This window comes from Hoplias malabaricus, chromosome 1, assembly GCF_029633855.1.
Source record: "Hoplias malabaricus isolate fHopMal1 chromosome 1, fHopMal1.hap1, whole genome shotgun sequence".
NCBI classification, from domain to species: Eukaryota; Metazoa; Chordata; class Actinopteri; order Characiformes; family Erythrinidae; genus Hoplias; species Hoplias malabaricus.
Window position 1 is genome coordinate 79932580 of NC_089800.1, and position 20292 is coordinate 79952871.

The 20292-nt window shown below is 43.7% G+C and overlaps 2 protein-coding genes across 4 annotated transcripts in view; one reads left to right on the forward strand and one right to left on the reverse strand.

Annotated features, from left to right (window-relative positions):
* slc25a21 (solute carrier family 25 member 21) overlaps positions 1–2914 on the forward strand; it is a 98389-nt gene extending 95475 nt beyond the window's left edge. For all 3 annotated transcript variants that reach the window (XM_066674653.1, XM_066674661.1, XM_066674644.1), the window contains 2 exons: positions 322–374; positions 467–2914. In XM_066674653.1, coding sequence (XP_066530750.1) covers positions 322–374; positions 467–528 — 115 coding nt within the window. In that variant the 3' untranslated portion in view covers positions 529–2914. The remainder of the gene's footprint in view (positions 1–321; positions 375–466) is intronic.
* A 4735-nt stretch (positions 2915–7649) lies between these two features.
* pax9 (paired box 9) lies at positions 7650–18074 on the reverse strand. The gene is made up of 3 exons (XM_066684610.1): positions 17919–18074; positions 16805–17437; positions 7650–8612 (listed from the first exon to the last, which is right to left on the reverse strand). Exons 1-3 carry the CDS (start codon positions 17920–17922, stop codon positions 8437–8439), a joined length of 813 nt encoding a protein of 270 aa, XP_066540707.1. The 5' UTR covers positions 17923–18074; the 3' UTR covers positions 7650–8436.
* Between the last annotated feature and the right edge of the window lie 2218 nt (positions 18075–20292).

Consider the following 20292-nt stretch of genomic DNA (forward strand, 5'->3'; position numbering starts at 1 on the left):
ATTTACTCTGGACACAATCTTTGTAGTTCTGCAATTCCAGACTGTAGTCCATCTGTTGCTCTGCATACTTTGTTGCTCTCAGCACTGACGTGGTGGTGGTGTGTTAGTGTGTGTTGTGCTGGTGCTGGTGGATCAGACACAGCAGTGGCTGCTGGAGTTTTTAAACCCTGTGTCCACTCGCTGTTGGTCCATGTTGTAGATGTGTAGTGTCTGATTTCATGTAGACCATTAATTCAGTGTTATGCTTTGTATCAGGACACTTTTGTTTGAGGAAAGAAGGGATGTTTAGTGAATTAAGACTCTACGTTTGTGTTTTTCCAGATATCTTGCTTTATACAAAGGACTGATCCCCAAGATCATGAGGCTTGGACCAGGTAAGGTTTCATCACTGTCTATTTCATCCATGACTCTTGCTCCTACATGACTCCTACAAGACTGACACTTCCGTGTTGTTCCCTGTGTGTAGGGGGCGCCGTCATGTTGCTGGTGTACGAGTACGTCTCCGGCTGGCTTCAGAGAAACTGGTGATGAGACTCAACAAAGAGCAAAAACAAGCTCAGCGCTTTGCTCTCAAGCCGCAGATTCCTTAGTGAACACAATTAATATCGCCACTCTTTACCCCCCCCCTCTGTTATTATCGCTCCACAACTCCGCTCCTTCTTCACCGCACTGAGGTTCATTTTTCTCAGGAGCCTGGCCTCGCCTTACAATAACATTGCATCACATCTCATTCCACTCCTCGCTGATTTTGACACCAGGTAATTACAAGGAAACTCTGGTGACATTTTCTTAACCATAACGCTAAGACGGGGGAGGTGTGGGGAGGGCACGCGATCCTGGTTAATTCCCTGGCATCGCAACCACACACCCAAGCAGTCTACAGCCTCCCACACTCACCACTCCCTCGCCGTTAAAGGCAACGCAGCAGGACATGGCAACAACACTTTCAACACTGTCAGCAGAGCACTAGCAGAGAGCCTCGAAAACATGACGAGTTCACAAACACCTCGTGCAGATGATATAACAGTCTGCGATTTACAGTCCTTGTAAATGTGAATCGAATTTTATATTTCTTCTAGATTTACTCATCAGTGAGACTGCAATGTTACACTAACCTCTATTCTATTACACTTCAGATTCCTTATGAAATTCCTTCACTTCTTAAAATGTGTCAGTATTTCAAGTGCCTTAGAGTTGTGTGGCGTCAGTAAACTAAAGGCTCCACATATTTGGTTTACGGTCGCAGTCTGATCAACCTACACACATTCATCCTTAATAATGGAGCCATTTTGAAATGTGCCACACACATTCATTTCAGTATTCCGGATTTTAAAATGTGACTGAAAGCGTCTGAGTGTTTTCTTGTGTTAACCTGTGAATCTTTAAAAGCATAATCAACTGTAATGTCTGTATTTTAATCGGTACAACCCCGTTCTTAGAAATACTCACCGTTTATGAATCCATTTTTTAAATTTTGTGAAATGCAGTAGAAATAGTTTATTATTATTTAGACTTAAAAGCACTAAAAGAAAAAAGATTTCCAGTGTATTCGCTGACCACCTTGACTGTGTTTTGTCATAGAAACAGATACAGAATTTGAGGTCTCCAACACACTACAACAAAAACTGGGACGGGCCGTCTGAGAGTGGAAATGTATATGTCACAGTTCAGAAGCACTGCCCATAAGCAGGTGAATGTAAAAGATGTAAAAGGAGCATTCACATAAAGTGATGAGCCTATGACAAACGTCATAAGAGAATTTTGAAATAGCGACAAAAGGACATTATTCAGTTCAAGATTCCAAAAACGTTATGTTTTCTGTGGGGTTGGACTCCCACACGAAATAACTGTGAGCTTCTAGCCCTCAGATGGCACTGCATTAGAAACTGATATGCTACGGTAAGGAAAACTGGTGTCACTTAACACTTTGCCACTGCAAGAAAAGCAGCTATAAACTATTTTATTCAAAGAGAAAGCCATAACTCTATCATAATTTTATTCAGAAACATGAACAATGAATTCTCTGAAGCCACACTCATCACAGGGGGTGTGTAAGAGGGTGTAAACCTGTGCAGTCATCAGTGGAGTCCATGTTTTAGCTTGTTTTCGTGAGAAATGAACATTGTGTTTTCCGTGACAATGATGAAAGGGACAAATATGATTGTGATCAGTAATAGGAGCATGGCATGGTGGATGCATGAGTGACCCTGCCATGGGTGATTTGCATATGCGACTCATTTCCATTGATGTAGGGCCAACCAGACATAATGCTGCCATCAAGATGACGTCTTTTTTTTTTCCTGGGAAGTCCATGGTTATTTCAGCAAAACCGCCAGGCTTCAGTCTGTACTTGCTTCACCAAGCCAGAATGGGCATAATTTCCACTCGTAAAACATTAACAATTTGTATCCACAGTTCCCAAATGACAAAATGGTGTAATTAAAAATGAAGGTGATGTATGAGAGGGGGACATGCTCCTGTCCCAAATTTTTGGTGCCTGTTGCAGGTGTCAGATTTACAAAATACAGTTGAGTTGATCAGTGTGAACATTGGAAATCTTTTGTGCTTTTTGTCAGTTAAATAGTGTCCTCTGGGGTCAGTTTGACCCCAGGCTGTTGTAGCTGTTTAAAACACACCAGGAATATCAAAGTCACAGGTTTGTTTTGCTTGTGGTGGACAATGACGAGTTCATTAATGTGCAACTTATAATCTTCAAAAAAAAGAAAAAGTATTATTTACAGTGAATGTAGCAAATCAACAAAGAAACAAAGGGCGTGATACGATTATAATTCTGATCATTTTCTGGAGGTTTACACTGTAGGAGTCAAACTGACCCCAGGGAAAATAAACCGAAGGGAACAGGAGTGTTAAAACCCACTGTGGTGAAGTGTGTGTTGGTGTTATATGAAATAAAACCCACCTTTTGTAATTTTAACATTGATATTAATGCTTTATTGCCGTCTCAGCCGCTGTGTCCCAGTCGTCATGCCTTTCTTTATGTGACTGTGTGAGAATAATGTCTCAGCGCGTGGGGGGAGTACATCAACACGTAAAAGTGATTCAGTTTATTATCCATTCTTCCCCTCGCCTCTTACTCTTTCTCCTTGTGGAGCTTCGTGCTGAAGCCTTGTGGATGCCTGTCAGCCATCACAGCTGCGTGAACTAACAACAAGCTGTCAGTCAGCTGCTCTGGCCTGCAGGGTGATGCAGCATAACTCAGCACGAGTTAAAACAACAAAACCGAGCAATGCAAATACGCAGGCGGGGAACGGAGGCTACCTCTTTCTACAGCTCTCACACACTTTCTCAAACTTTCACTTGCGTTTTTATTACAGTTATGGCACAGTTCGACCTTTTGATAGGTGGCGTTTAATTTTTAAATCTTCTTACATGTGTTAGATGTGTTTAGGATTTGTTTTAAAGCTTACCTGCTTAGACACAAGCCTTTGATTCTCTGGTGTAAAATACGGTACAAAGTGTAGTTCATTTCCCTTTGGGCTGAAGTACCGTCTTTCATATAGGTCAGCAGTGGTCCCTGGGAGTGGTGTGAACTTCGCTGGCCTTTGCACCGTCGTTTTTAAGTGGCTCATTATGTATTTTTACATACACTTGTGGTGCATTCAATTTTAGAGCAACAATAGGTTGTATTTTTACTTTAAAACAACAGCTTCACAATCACTGTGATGCTTTACTGAGCTGTAACAGGGAGAGCAGAAACTACACTATGTAATTTCTGGAGGAGGGTAGGAAAACACAACCTCCCTTGATTGCAGGACATATGAATTGTGCTCTGCAACTGTAGGGGGCATCCAGGAGCATAACTATCAAATCTTACCTGGCTCCCTATTCACTATTCCGTACATCACTCACTATACAGTGCACAATTATAGCAAACTTAAATGAGTCTGTAAATGAGTGAAAAAACAAAGTGTCTCGGCTCGGTATGCTAGTCTCTCTTGCTCTCTCTCAACTTTAAGAGAACTCCTAACATTGAAAAGCACAAACTGAGATGAGGTTACTGCCCTATTCCTGCTCCATAGGTGGATAATGTTGACGTATTTTTGCTGTTTTGCATCATTTAAGGTGGAAATGTCTTCAAACTCTGGAGACGGCTAACTGCATTAGCAAAAGTGCTACAAAGCTAAACAACACGAGTTATAAATGAGTTTCTGTGGGAGTTTAGACAGTGAATAAAACCTTACAGACGAGTTACACTTCAGCTGCGTACAAATAGCAGTCGTTAGTTTCCCTCAAACACACTGTTCCACATTAAAAGACGCAGAACTGAATGTAAACAACCGGAGAGAACTGTGTTTCACCACGTTTTTTTAACCTAAACATTGCTATGTATCATGGGTATGTGCTATCTGCTAGTGTGGGTGTGTCGTGTGCTAATTGTTTTGCAAAATAGTCCACTATGTTTTCGGACACTACTACAAAATGTCGGATCCCAAAATATCGCACTATACAGTGAATAGACCACAGCGTCTGACACAGCCCTTGTGTTCACAATATACCCATGAAGCCTATTGTAAATAGCACGGCCCATGTCTCTGTCTGTCTCTCTCTGTCTTTATTTAGTCCCCCCTCGTCCTCACCTCCAGCTCTGGACTGTTAAGAGTGTTTAGACTGTGTAGACGACTGTTCTGGAAAACAAAACAGCCCGGGCCCTTTTCCCCCCATCCCTTTACACATGAGGTAACAACCTGCAGACTGTGTTCTCTCCTCCTCAGTGTTTTGTTTTAGCTCTGTCGTAAAACAAGTCGCTGGTCTCATTAATGTTTGAAGGTTTGGTCCATGTTCTCTTTGAAGCAGCGAGGCCGAAGCTGTGTAAGTGCTGGAAAGGCACGGACTGGATGGATGTATGCTCCCTGCTCTGAGCCGGAGCGCTGTGTTTTGGGGTCAGTTTGCCTCGGGTAAATACAGAGAGTGGCCAGCGACGTTTACGGCTAAATGACTGTTATTATTAAAGCAGCTTTCCTTTACCCCACTCTTGAACACGATTACACTGTAAACGGGTGCCGGACCTGATCAACTTGGAGTGAGCCATGAGGCATGAGCCGTGCGAAACCTCTGGGCCTCTGCGCTATAGCAGCACCGCAGACCGCAGCTTTTCACAAGTGGATGTGTTCAAGGAGGTCTGAACTCACCTGTGTGTGTTAAGAACATGCTGTTCTAATTCCCCAGGGACGACGGTCTGCTTATGGTCAGCCTGCCGTCTAAATCAAGCTAGCACCTCCGCCATGTTCACCAGTATTGTTGTTGTAGACCCTGTTTAGTGTTAGCGTAGCACACACTCCTGTCGTAAGCCTGATTGCACACAGTCAGCTAAAGATAACCATGTGACATTTGACTTGGCTTTCCATAGGAATTAATTCTGAACAGATGTGTGTGTGTGTGTGTGTTTTCCCTGTTCTCTTGCACTGGTGGCTTTAAGATTAAGGTGTTGCTCATGTCCCGCTTTGCCTCGCCTTTTCCTGTGTGTTTCAGCATCTTGGGAATGTCGACTGCTTTCCGTGTTGTGTTGGGTTGTGGATACATGTTTATGTTCTTCACCTTTCTTTTTGTGTGCATTGCCAGCCCCTGCCCCCTCTCTTTCTCTCTCTCTCTCTTTCTTCTCAATCTGCCATCTATTTCTTCTCAGCACAAGCAGGAACTGTGCCTGGTTTGATGACTCTGTGGTTGCTTTCTCCAGACATAGGAATGCAAATTGAGTTTTGGGAGGAAACAACACGGTCAACATGGTCAACCCGATCTGAGCCGAGAGTCCGGCTCCGTAACATTAAAGACACTGTACATACAAAGCATGTGGATCCTTTGGCAGGCCTTTGTAGCATCAACGTCCGTGTCCGCCAGACCCAGCTCATGTAAATAGCATTCAAAGCACCTCATTTGAATAGAATAGGGTCGCAGGAATGCGTGCGGTGGGCTGCGAGGCTGTACGTCTGCTGCTTTCTAGGTGATTCACGTACGGTCAAACCAGGACTGCGATTCCAAAGCAACGGTCCGTGACCACTGTGCCAGGGTGAAAGCTCTTTCCAAGTCAAATCAGCAGCAGCAGCAGCAGCAGGTCGACTGTTTACTCTGCGCCATGTGGAGGACGGGTAAGTGACACGAGGTGAGCTGGAGTCGGTGTGTACACAGGGGGAAAATGAGGGGGAATAACACATATCTCCAGCTTTTTAACACTTCTTACATTAAAGTTTGAGAATCTCATCACTGTCCAAGAAAAACCTGTATCTGTTTGTGGGTGTTTAGTTACATCATCGTTCAAACACAGCAGCTGTCCTTCACATTCCCTGATGAATGCACCAATAGAAATGCTCCAAAATGACCCATAAATAAAATCTTTTTTACACCGACTTCCACTGAAAATAAAGCTTCCGTTCCTTCTGTAAAATTGGGATTTAGTTTGTCTTTAGACAGTGAACTTTGTAATAAACATAATCTAAAATGATCTTATACTTAAAAGTTATTTCTGGAGATTCTGTTGCAGAAAACATAATTATTATTATTATTTTAATCAGTATTATTATTTATATATTTATTTGAATGATTATTTAATGCTGATTTTATTTGTGTATCTTTTAGTTCCACCTGAAGTGCGTGAAGCTGCCCTGGTGACTGCTCTCAGCTCTGTGTCCAGACAAAGTGCCTGAGAAACAAAAGACCCCTGGGAATGCGCTGCTTATGCTTTTTTTTAGCTATTCAGGTGACCAAGGAGTGAAAGCTGTGTGTGTGTGTGTGTGTGTGTGTGTGTGTGTGTGTGTGTGTGTGTGTGTGTGTGTGTGTGTGTGTGTGAGAGAGAGGATGTACACATTTTACCAAGCCCAGTGTTACAGACAGACATCTAATCCCCCTGCAGTCATTGCTGTATCAGCAGAAACATGAGCCCGTGTCGACACTGGCCCGATGTTCAGAACCTGGTCAGTACTCGGTGTGTCATTTGTGCTCCACAAGATCTGAACCTTAAGGCGACATTGGGCCGCTGCTCTTAATTAGCTGTAATTTAATCACATCCGTCGCTCTTTGTAAATAAATGTCAAATCTGATTCCCAATCTGCAGATTCCAACAGGACCAGTTAACGTTAACGCAGGTGTGTGCTCTTCGTAACGGATTCCCGGCCGAGACGAGGAACGCAGATTCATTTTCAGAGCCTTTAAGATCTTGTGTAATCAGAAACATTGGGTCTAACTCAGACCCTCGAAGTCTAACGCGCTGACCTGCGATCTCCTGGGGTCCAGGCTTGTTTCTGTAAAGCTGCTGAATGTCTGGAACAAAGCAGCACTGATGATATTAAAATACAGTTTCGTTAAACGCAGAATGAGCTCAGCATCCTGTCAGATAAAGATGTAAAGCTGGACTGCTGGCACGAGGCTGAGCGTTCGGTAATAATCTCGGGGTGTAATTAGCTTTTGTAAGCTCACGTTACTGAAAACAGGGATAGACATAGATTTGAATCTGTAAATTAAATAAGATTTTAAAGTGATTCAATTATATTTTCCCTGATGTTGTTGTTTGTTTATTTTTGTTATTATTAAATTACTATTAGTACTACTTCTATTATTATTAATGTTATTATTATTAAATGGTACAATACGTGATGCGTGAGCAACTAAACAAAAAGAATCCATCAGGTGAGGTCTGTCATTTGTGTCCTTTAATGAGATACATTCACTTTCACTGTGCGATGTTTGGAAGTGTGCAGCTTCACTGGTCATTAACGTGATATGAATGAATGGATGGATGAAAATGAATGAATAAATGAATAAATGAAAACAATGAATAAGTGCTGGTGGAGTCACACTGTGCATCGCACCCCCCACCAAACACTGGCTCTGCTCACATCTGATTGTAATAATTGCACCGTATTCAACGTACCTTACATTTTAATAAATTAATGTCATCACTCCTCCCAAACAAATCCTGGCATAGGTTCTGAGAGAAGTGAACAATGGCTTCCTAAACATGGTCTTTTTAACAAAACGTGACAAGACAAAGCGAAACATTTGGACTTTAGACGTTTATAACACCCTGAAACATTTAAAATGCAAAACTGAACTGTTGTTTTTAACATAAGGCTTAGTACTATTGACCCATCTGATCACAATTTTAAAAAAAACAATATATGAATATTCACATGAGAGGAGCACTGAACCCAGGCTGGAGTGAAGCCGTTTGACGAGGGAGGTCCACTGCTGTCCCGAGCTCAGTGACCTGTGCGTCTCTGTCCTCAGCGGAGTGGACGGAGAGGGCTCCCCAAGGAAAGTCATTTATAAATACAAGTGAGGGCTGACGAAGTCGATCCAGACATGGCTTGGTTGTGGGGGGGGCACTGTCCCTTGTCCCTCTCTCTCTCTCTGCTAGCCCTTCAGATCCTCCAGGATCACGGAGCAGAGGCGGCGACAGAGTGGACCGAGTCCCGAGACGCGATGTCACAGCTGTGGGGAGAGAGAGCACTGCCACTGGGCGGCTGCCATGTGTGGCCGGTCACACAGGCCGACGTGGTGCCGCTGTACCCCGTGTAGGGCGACACTCGGGTGGGAGGATGGTAGGGATGGATGCTGGGAGCTGTGACATAGCTGTTCGCTGTGGGCAATCCATTCGGCGTCTGTAAGAACAGAGAGAGAGAAAATGAGGCCTGAGTGGGTCTCTACACATCCGAAGCTCTTACAGTCGTGGGCATGTTGGATTTTACTGTAGGGGACATATTTAAACACTGCTTTTTATACACCATTTTGGTTGAAAAAATAGTTTTTGATTTGCCAAATCTGACATTTTTATCTCCATTTTTGTCATCGTTTTCATAATGAATAATGAATGGACCAGTAGAAAAGCTCTAAAAATTACTTGGAATTAAATATTCTACAGACTTCCATTGAAAGTAAAAATGCTGGGGTTTTATTCTCGTAAATTTACAATTTTCCAGATACATATTTTTCTTTGGATATAGTTCTTCACCCAAAATAAACAATAACTGATATATTTGGAAAGGACACAAATATAAACATCATAAACCTGCACATCTCATCTCATTCACAAAAGGAGAACCATCCAAAAAGGGAACCCACAGTGGTTCCTCTGTGACTCTGCCCTGAGCTGGTGATCTCTGTTTTTAAGAGTGCAGCGTGTAAGAGGAGGCAACAGAAAAGCAGGGCCAAGTGCACGAGAGGAGAGTGAGACTGTCAAGGAGGGATAAGAGATGACGAAAGACAGAAGGCGCTTGATGGAAAATGGAGAGTCTACGGAGGGAAATAGAGGATGAGTGAAAGAAAAATGTCTGCATGCGTTTGGCAGAAAGGGCCTGCAACTGGAGGAATTTACCAAGCTCCAACATAAAGCAGAAAGAGATTCTGACTCTGGGTGGTCCCTGACTACTGAAAATCTCCCCCCACACTAGAAATATTCTCTATTCCTCTAAATGTATCCATGATTTAAAGATAACCAGTCTTGAACCCCACTGCCCCTATGTCTTACACCCTTCACCTGGAGACAGATGACTGACTGTCTGTACATTTCATGTGGAAAATCCAATGGGAAACATCTGGATTTATCTTCAAATCTCTAAACTATCAACCTCTGATTGTTCCAGATTTAATCCACCACACACAATGTAGCATCAGCCACCCACAAATGCAAAATCTCATAATGGATGATTCGTTTTAGAGCATCGTAAAATTACAGCTAGTTTGCATGGAAAGCAGAAGAGTGCAGCGGTGAACACGAGAAGCTCTGATACCTTCAGCATGACCCCAGCGCAGAGAGCAGAGAGCAGCCCTCCTGCGGTTTACTGTGTCCGAGCTAAGGCCGTGACTCTGAGCCTGGCCTTCCCTGGACCTCAGGCGGTCTCTATCACCCCTGGTCCCTCTGATTCCTCCTGTAACGCTACAGTGACCAGCAGCGATACGGACAGCGTTAATAAATCAGTGTTTACGTCTGACCAGGACTCGCAGAGCCTGGGAATCCGGAGGGAGGCGAACTCAGTTCAAACCGCGAGGTCATTCATGAGAGACCACCGACATAACAACAGCATAAACCGGAGTAAAATAAATACGTGCATTTAAAAACGAGTATTCGTCTCTGAGCAAATAAAATCCATGACAAAAAAACTAGATATAGGCCTCTCCATTTTTTTTAAATTATTTAATCTGTTTAATGTAATTTAATAGAATTTAATTTTTTATTTTATTTTGTCTTCGTTTTGCCATTGATTATTGTTTTTTCAAAATAATAGTCCCGTGACATTTTCTTGTGCAGCGGCAAACAATCTTCTATTTAATACAGGGACACTCGATTTCAATCTCTTTTTTGCAAAGAGGTTTATATTTGTCTCCTTCTCTTCTTTTTCCTTTGTTATTATTATTATTATTATTATTATTATTATTTGTAGTTTTCGTCCTGGTAATAGTGCTATTTCTTAGTTTTTACGCTCATTGCTACTACTATTACTACTCCTTATTTTATTGGTATTATTATTATTTTTACAAGTAAATAATGATAATGTTTACGTCTTTATTATTATTTTCGTTATGGTTATTTTAAGTAGTAATGCTCGCGCTGGTAATAATAGTAATAGTGTTATTACGCTCTTTATAATAACAGCATATACATATTATCATTGTTAGTCTATTATTATTATTATTATTATTATTATTAAAGTAGTCGATAGATTTTTTTAAAGCAGCTAAAAATTAAATATATTCACAGTCGTGGATCAAAACCGGAAGGAGCCGTAAATGAAATTGACTCCGTTTCGTTTTTTGATTTGATTTTGGAGTCAGTTCCACGGATTCGCTCGGTGTAAATGTTTTTTACACAAACCGATTCCTCGGCGAACTTTCTTGACTCCGCACTCTCAGGATTACTCTCTCACTCTGGTGGTCCGCTCAGGTTTTGCAGACCAACGTCACTCAGGGAAAAGCACTGTTACATATTCCACTGTATCATTTACTGAGTGTCTGCTTCTCGTTCCAACTCCAGACTTTTATTTTTCTGCTTAAATCAGAACTTACCCATGTTCTGGGAAAGGGAACGGGCTGTACCCAGTGTAACTGTTAGTGAACACGGCTGTGTGCCTTTAGTGGGCACGGTACCGGGCAGGAGTTCTGTTCCTGACTGTGGTTAATCAAACCGGTCTGCTCGCTTTGTGCTGATGCTGTTCATCTTCCTGACGGACAGGACTCTCACTGAATCCAGCAGAATCACTGAGCTCAGAGTAAAAGTCCTGTTCACTGAAGAACGGACAGGGGAAACGGGCCCTCTACGGTACAGCGGTGGCCCAAAAGCTCAGGTGTGCTGCCTATAGGTTTCACTACGGTCTGTTTTCCAGAGGGAACTGTGGGAATTTGTAAGCGTTCAGAACAGAGCTAAAACAGAAAATAAATATTTTCAAATAATTTACAGTTTAAATAGAAAATCTGACTACGAAAACTATAGAAAACTAAAGACGTACGTAACAGAAATAAAAGTCCTGTATAGGTGCATTTCTGTTGGTACAAATCGTGTAATGTACCTTTAAATGTACAGCAGTGGCTTTCAGAGTCCAGTTTTGTTCCTTGTGCGTTATGTACATTGTTCAAATGTACATCACATTCTCTTCTCGCGAAGGAGGAATCAGTATTTGTGAATAATGAATAAAAATAGCGTAGACAATTAACAGAAGTTCAAAACAGTGCAGTTATGTTCCCTAACTAAAGGACTATGTTCCACCAGTGACCGTTTTTTTTTTTTTTTTTTGAGTGAAGGGTGTTTTCAGGGAAGATCTGCACGTCCTTGGTGAACGATACTGTTACAGACGGTCTGCGCAGGCAGCAGACGCAGCGGAGAGGTGTGTTGCGCGTGCAGCTGACGCCGTGTCCCCGCGCATCGCTAATAAAGATTTACTCCGTCGTTTTCCACGAGACATAAACCTCTGAGCCCCTCTAATAAACGATTCATCAATCGCCCGCTGGCGCTCGCGCTGTCGCCTCCCCTACGCGGCCCTCGCGCCAGAGTGGGCGAAACCTCGGGCGTCTCACGCCAAGCGACACGCGATTAATCACCGAAAACGAGCGAAGGCATCCTCTGCTGAGCGCGCGCACAAATACAGCTCGTGCTCACTGTATGTAGCGACTTAACACAGGGGAATATTTCAATTATTTAGATCCAGAGGCGATATAAAATAGAAAGAACATCAGTAGACGTTTGTTTATTTAGTTAGTGTACATTAAAACGGGTGATGTTCTCAGTAGAGCACGTGTATTTTTTTATTTTTATTTTTTTATGTAACTATTTATTTATTTATTTATTTTGAAAATCAACAACACGTGTCATTTTCGCATTTTGTAAAATTCAGGGTCGAATTTAAAAGAGTGGACCGAGAGTTTAACGCGTGTCCGGGACTTTAAGATGCTAATCAGTGCTAAAGCTAAGGGTTAGCATTAAAGCAGGTTAAAGACATGCGCAGATTGATGTGGGAGACTGATTTTTCAGTGACAGATTCTGGGGGAAAGGCCAGAGAGAGAGAGAGAGAGAGAGAGAGAGAGAGAGAGAGAGAGAGAGAGAGAGAGAGAGAGAGAGAGAGAGAGAGAGAGAGAGGTCCAAATGAACAGCAATATTCCCAACTTTTAAAAATTAAAACATATCGTACACGATGAATTTGAGGAGCGCAGATATATCTCTAACGTGTTTTCATTGTTATTCTTTAGGCCTGAATCCTGGGATTGGTCTTTTTTGGGGTCAGTTATGAACGGATTCCCACAGTCACCACAGGAGAGTGCCACTTTTACCGTAGTGTAGAGGACACCATAGTTTCACTAAACCTCCCTGCGGCCTCTACTTAAGGGACGAGGGGACGCCGACGAAGCCCTGCTTTACTTTAACTTTACTTTAACTTAAAAACGCGTGGAGAAGGTCATTAGTAAAGATCTAGAGTTCTCAAACCAGTCTGAGCGCAGTCAGGTGATCTCCAACAGAAAGAATATTGATATAACTCTCGGAATGCGAGGTCTGTCCAAGAAAATAAATAAATAAAATAAAATAAATAAATAAAATAAATAAATAAAGTGCTCATTGTTTGGAATTATCGAATTTAATAATTGAATTTAAAACTAAAATGAGACACGAGCTGCTGCTGACGTAGCAAAATTACGAACTGATACAAATGCAACTCTACACATATATATAACGTACACTGTTAGAATACCGCTCTCTGTACCTTTAGTGAGGGATCATAATTGTACCTTATTCTAAATTAACTGTGGATATTAAAGTTGTGTTGATGTCATTCCCCCGTTTCATCTCCAGGACTTTTATTGTGTTCTTTTATTCTCCACAGTTGTATAATGAAAGATTACAGAGATCCCCCTCTCCTTCTGGAGAAGAGAATGTAATGAACCTTTAGGGAACACAACTGGACTTTAACACCACTGCTGTACCTTTAAAGATACACTACACTGTTTGTAGCTTTATATATATATATATATATATATATATAGAGAGAGAGAGAGAGAGAGAGAGAGAGAGAGAGGAAGAGATAGAAAATATGAAATTGCCAATTTAAATAAAGAAATGTTATTACAATTTTATTTTGCACCTGTACGATGTATTTTTACATTTTACAAAATTTTCTAATAATTATAATAATTTATTAAATGTTTTTGTTTAAACACACACCATAGATGTGCATTGGAAACACACGCACACACGCACACACACACACACACACTACAAATTCATTCTCAGTTCTAACTATTGCTGGTGAGTGCTGTTAATATAAGGAACACCGTTCTGCTGTTCCCCTCTGCGGAAGTGTCAGGAGGTGAGCTCTGTTTCCTCGGAGTGTTTAGCGTCAGCTTCTAAGTGAGGCTTATCCCCGCCACTGAGCAGCGGAGAGCTCGCTGAGGAGAATCTACTGCTAACAGCGCCTCGTTTCTCTGGTGTGTCGCTGGGGACGGACGCGCTGTCACTAACCGGGGGGCGAAACAGAGACAGGGGAGAGGGCAACACAACACCTCAGTCCACACTCAGCTGACCACTGAGGCAGCAGCTGACCACCACACACACACACACACACACACGCTGCTGCTGCTGCTGTGCGTCCAGCTGTCAGAGCCACCCAGCAGCCGGGACCCCCAGCGACCACTCGCCCGGAGACGTGTCCTCGAGCGCGGGAGAAGAACAGAGCAGAGCGTCTAGTGCTCCCTCGGGGTCAGCGCTCAGGGCCGTGTTGAAGTATGAGTGTGTTTGATATATAGTCACTCTGTGTGTGTGTGTGTGTGTGTGTGTGTGTGTGTGTGTGTGTGGTTAAAGGAACAGAAGACGGCTCTGGTGTAATGAGCAGGACCGTTCACCCCGCGCCTTCTTCCTGTGCGGACAAATTAGATTTACCCTCGCCGTTCCCCTTCAGTCCGCCGTGGATACTCTATTATACACGGTTCTCCGAGTCTGGACCTAGAACCGTGAGGCCACCAGGGGCTGAAACACGAGAGGACCTCAGGAGAACATCGAGAGCGGCCTTAAATCCGCCGCTGTCCTTTTATGAATTTAGAAAATTCATTACTGTGTGTGTGTGTGTGTGTGTGTGTGTGTGTTGTCTATACCAAAAAAAAAATATTTAAAATATTTTAACATAAAAAATAACATAGTTCTATTAAATAACGCAACAACCATAATTCGATGTTATATACTGATTATATCCTGCATTAATTATAATAGTTTCAATCAACGCAGTAAATTCAGGTTTGTTACAATAGGAGACTTCGTAGAAATAATCTATAACATTGTTTTATATTCGTTTTAATTGTTAAACAATGCTCGATGTGATCCTTGTTTAGGAACCCGTGCTTACATTAAAAATTACATTACAATTAGGCCTCGGTGGCGGAAGGAGATCTGAATTCAGACTGTGTGCATCGGCCTATCTCTCTAAAGATTAACTCTACAGACGTGAAAAGTCTGTTTGTTAGCTTTCGCTGTCTGTTTACATTAACTGTTATTATTAGATAGTGTCAGCGGGGTTTAACCGAGTCAGAATATGTATTTAATTTACAGAAAGGCGAGGTTTGACTTGTGTTTTCTCGGCTGCTCTGTGCTGCAGGTTACAGCGCTGTTACCTCAGTGCGCGCTCCCGCGTGTGCATGTGCGAGGAGGTGATGAGGTAGGCCCAGTATTAGCTACCTGTGCTGCTAATGACTTAAGGCCTGGACGAGTGTGTGTGTGTGTGTGTGTGGGGGGGGGGGGGGGGGGGGGGGTGCATCCTGCTGGAGCAGTGGGCCCACAGTGGGTATGTCCCCCTCTGTTCCAGCTTTCTGAACCCTCCGCGGACATCTGCTGGTCATTTCGAGAAGCGTAAACTGTTTAGAAGCTCTGCCGCGTCCCGACTGCCGTTCCCGGGGTCTCTAGGCTCGGCCGTGTGGAGCAGCGCTGGAGCTCGGAGTGAACGCTCAGCTGAAGCTGCCTTCGAGAGCACGGACATGTTTCCGCACCGCAGGCACGGTCCACACACACACACACACACTTTAACAACACCTTCAGGGCGCATGCTCGCTTGGACACTGCGTTGTTTTTGCAAACTGACCGCTGCTTTCGGTTTAATCCGGTTTTAATGGAATGGAATTAAATTCTATTGAACTGAATTGAATAACGCTTACTGTGACTCGTATAAACATCTTTAACTACAGTGGGGCGACACGCAGGTCACAGTCCCCAGTCCTCCAGGTCTACACTAGCCTCCTGGCACGAGATCCGTAAACATGACACGTTTTCGATTGTTATATAAATAGTATTAGTCTATTATTATTATTATTATTATTATTATTATTATTATTATTATTATTATTATATAATGTGTGAATTACTGTGAACTCTAAAAGCAGAGCTAAGTCCTTTATCTCCACCTTCTTCACCTCTTATCACTGATAAAAACATTTCTGTTTCACATTAAACCGGATAACTCAAACCCAAAGTGTGAATCGTCCAATTGGAATATTTCTTAGGCCTAAATCTGGCCTAAAGTTATATCTGGTTAAGACATAACAACCCCTCCCCCTCCACCCATGGCCCATTTGTTTTGTTTGTTTCTTTCGTTTTGTCGTTTTTTCTTTTTTTTATTTATAGTTTTGTTCATTTTGGTTTTTTTTTTATCTTTCAAACATTTTGTTTGTTTAGTTTTTAAATGTAATAGTTTTATTTATGTCGTATTTTAATCTACTTATTTATTTATTTTCGCGAGCCTCTACTCTTCGTGTTTACTCCGTTTGGAAGAAATGTGTGATCAGATTAAAGAGTGCCGGTCCTTTGTTAAAAGACTGTATATACGCTTTTACAGAACTACACACACACACACACACACACACAGTCCGAACTAACATACGAATGTTTACGGCCTAGTTCCTGGACGGGATTAAGCCTAATCTTAGTCCTGTGTTAAATTACAGTGCGGACGGTGACTCGACACTGGACTTTATTTTATTATTTATTTTTATATTGAATCCAGCGGTGTCCAGACTTGATTTGTCCATGTTTTTAATCGAAAAATAAAGGCAAAACAAAAATGCTAATTAATACGCTTTGAAATCTAGGCTAAGAATGATAATAATTTCTATAAATTTACAGTGAAATAATTTAGGATTTTATAGTTATATTTTTAGAATTGATTTATGCTTAACCCCAGTCTAGGAATACGGCCCAGCACCCATTCACATAGGCCTACGTACACACACACACACACACACACACACTCAAGTTTCCATTAGCAATGAGAGAGAGAAAGAGAGAGAGAGAAAGTGAGAGATAGATAGAGAGAGAAAGTGAGAAATTGCTTACTTTGCTGCTCCGTTATTGACCGGATGCCCAGAATGTCTGTGACGGAATGCGAGGACGGCCATATCCTGTGCATGGCCATATGTCCAGGGAGGGTGGGCATGCCCGGGGGAGTCGGCACCTTAGTCCCCGTGGCCGCGATGGGAGTCGGGTAAGAGTATAAGTGGTTGTAGGGCAGCGCGGGCTGCGGCTGGTGGTGTCCGCTCTGTTTGCCGGACTCGTACTGGCTCTGCTGGGACACGTTTCCGATCTTGTTGCGGAGGATCCGGCTGATGGAGCTGACCGAGGGCAGGTTGAACTTGTCGCACACGCCGTCGGCGAGCAGCCGGTCCCGGATCTCCCAGGCGAAAATGCCCGGGTCGCGCTGCTTGTAAGTCCGAATGTGCTTGACCACGGTCGGCGTGGTGACCCGCGGCTTGCTGCCCCCGATGGCGCCGGGCAGGATGGAGCCGGTCTCGTTGTATCGAGCCAGGATCTTGCTCACGCAGCCGTGAGAGACGCGCAGCTGCCGGCTGATGTCGCAGGGCCTGATCCCCAGCTGCGCCAGCTCCACGATCCGCAGGCGGATGGCGTTGGGCAGGGGTCTCCCGTTCACGAAGACCCCCCCGAGCTGGTTGACCTCCCCGAAGGCTGGTTCTGGAGGTGCGGAGAGAAAGCAGGGAGGGTGGGTTAAGATAAGACTTTGGCTGAACATGGTGTGTGTGTGTGCGCGCGCGTGTGTGTTCATCAGAGCCTTCCCTGTGTTTACGACTCGAGAAGTTCACACTCAAGAAAGGCCTAGAACGAGCAGAGACATATCTGACTCTAACACCGTTCCCGCGTTCCTGCTCTCGACTTACACCCTCTCAAAATGGGAGTGACCCTGAGCTTCAGGAACGGAGTTCCGCTGTGCCCTGTAGTGTTTTCCCAACAAGTCCTAACTACCCCCACAGGGCTTACAGTCACTTCTCGCGCCAATTCACATCACACCACAGAGCTGCGGTCACTAACTACTTCGCTACAGTCCGCGGAACGCCGTTCCACAGCAGAATAAACAAAGGACCAGAGTCCTGCCGAACGGGACCGTTCCCGGGACCCGAGCACAAACACACACACACACACACATTCTCGTCCTCACCCATTGCGTGGATTCCTCCGATGATGCAAGAAAAGCCCCAGTGACGTCCCGTGACCAGCTCCGGGTCCAGTTTCGCTGGTCTCCGCGCTAGCCTTCGCTGCAAGCGGGCGGATGCGGACGGTAGCGCTCGGTGAGACGGGAGGCGAGCTCGCAGTCTGGTTCCTGACGGCGGGGAGGACAGGCTTACATTTCAGCCCGCAGAAACCAGGGGCCGGACTTCCCAACTTTCCTCCACGGCGAGCTCCCGCCGTCCAATCCCTGCGCGCCTTGCTCAGAGGCAGCGCTCCTATTGGCTGACGGAGTTGACGTGACGAGCCGTTGCCGTGGCGAGGGCTTCCCTCTGGGCTTTGGTCCACGGCACGGGATTTCCTCGGGGCTCCGTCTGGATTTGGACTTTGGGACTTTGGGACTTTTGGACTTTTAGACTCAGAGCAGTGTCCAGACCGAGAGCGTCCGGTCCCTTAAGCGTAAGCCCTGGGCTCTGCTGCAGGGGGCAGGTGAAGCAGGTGGAGGTTTTTACAGCGTGGAAATAGCCACGTGACTCTGGAGGAGTGTATAAGCTTCTCCACAATCTGCTCAGTGTTATTCTTCCTTTCACTATTATTTATTAAGATTATTACTGCTGCTATTTATAGCCTGCTCTTATTGTTATTGTTATTATTATTATTAAGGTCATTAACCCCTCAGCTGTATCATACACACGCTTTTCCTCCAAACGTGAAGGGGGTCTACAAACCAGGATTTATTCTAATTAGAAGTTAGCTAGACATGTTTAATCCAGCAGGAATGTCCCTCGGCTCTTTCCCTATGGACACATATCAGCCGAGGCTGCTCTGGCTGAAGTGAGAACGGTGGAACGCCCCTTATATACTTTACACGACCGTTATTGCAGAGTTCCCCCGTTCCCAGGGTCCAATATTGTCCCCAATAACCAGGAAGAGGCCTGGCGCATGGGTTAGAAACCAAGTCCCCCAGTAAAACGAAGCCAGGCCCGTCTCGAGGCCCCTGCCGTGGACCCTGGCCCTCGGTGTCAGGTGTAGGAGGCTATTGTCCTGCTGCACTTAGCTCTGTTTGAACAGCACCTAGACCCCCTCAGACCCCTCCTGGTCTTTTGGGTTTCTGTTTACCCCAGGAGCTGGACATCCACCTCTCTCTTTATCTCTCCATCTCTTTACCTCTCTCAGTGTCTAAGGTGAGAAACTCACCAACACGCGCTCCTTCAGAGACATTACCGGGGGGGGGGGGGTTCTTATTTTTGTGGTTTATTGCCTCTGTCGCACACCGTGGTGCGGAGGTCTGGAGGCGATGCCCTCTCTGAGACGGGTGCCGTTAGGAACAGCCTGAAGCCCGCGAGGAAGCCGAGCGAGAGGCCGCGGTGGCTCTGGGTCCTGATGCCGGTGACTTGAGCTCCGAGGGATTTCGCTTGGCTTCACACGGGACATAAATTCCGTGGTGGTAACTGACCACGGAAAGCCGAGGACACGCGCGGCGTGAGTTAATGAACCGGAGAGAAGCACGCGTTTCTGCGTTTGAGCCCCTCTCTGAGCCCCGACACTGAGAAGATGCTGAACGAACAGATCGAGTCTAGCGTCACCGTCATCATCATCATCATCATCATCATCATTATTATTATTATTATTATTATTATTATTATTATTATTATTATTATTATTATTATTATTATTATTACAAGCACATTGAAGGTTCAAGAACGAATTATATTCAATGGCACAAACGTTATACACGAGCTTTTCGCTCTCCTTCATAAAGTAATCTCTGTAAATGTATTTTTTGTAGTTTCTCAAAATTCACGAATTATTAAAATTTTAAGATTTTTTTTTTTCCAAAAATTAATTAAAGAAATAAAAAGAAAATAATAAAAACTGGTGCTGTGAATGCACTAAAACATCTCAGGAAACACCGGTACACAGTGTTGAAAATTTGACTGAAAACTATAATCTTTTTCAGATTTTTTCTTTGGAAATTATTGTTTTTTTAAATGTTTTGAAATCAATAAATCTGTTATTGAAATTAATGTTTACAAATGAACAGTTTCAACATTTTCACCGCTGACTGTGGATTCGTTAAAACAGAGAGAGTCCAAACATTTTACATCAGGAAAATTAACAGTAAAATACACTGTAAATTAAGTTTGTTTTGTTCAAAGACTATTCTTTGGAAATTAATGTTTAATGTTTTACAGCGACCTTTTGGAGCTGGGGCTGGGGCTCGGGCTGAGACTGGGACTGGACTGTAGTTCAGAACCAACACTTCATAAAGACAGTGTAGACACTGGTTGGATTTGGAGATGATTCTTTGGATATTATCATTTTATTAACCCCTAAAAATAGAGAAATATTTCACTTATTACAGA

Coding starts and splice junctions, on each gene's coding strand:
- pax9 (XM_066684610.1), bottom strand. Junction 8,613..16,804: donor GTCAATAACGGAGCAGCAAA/GTAAGCAATTTC, acceptor CTGTTCTTACAG/ACGCCGAATGGATTGCCCAC.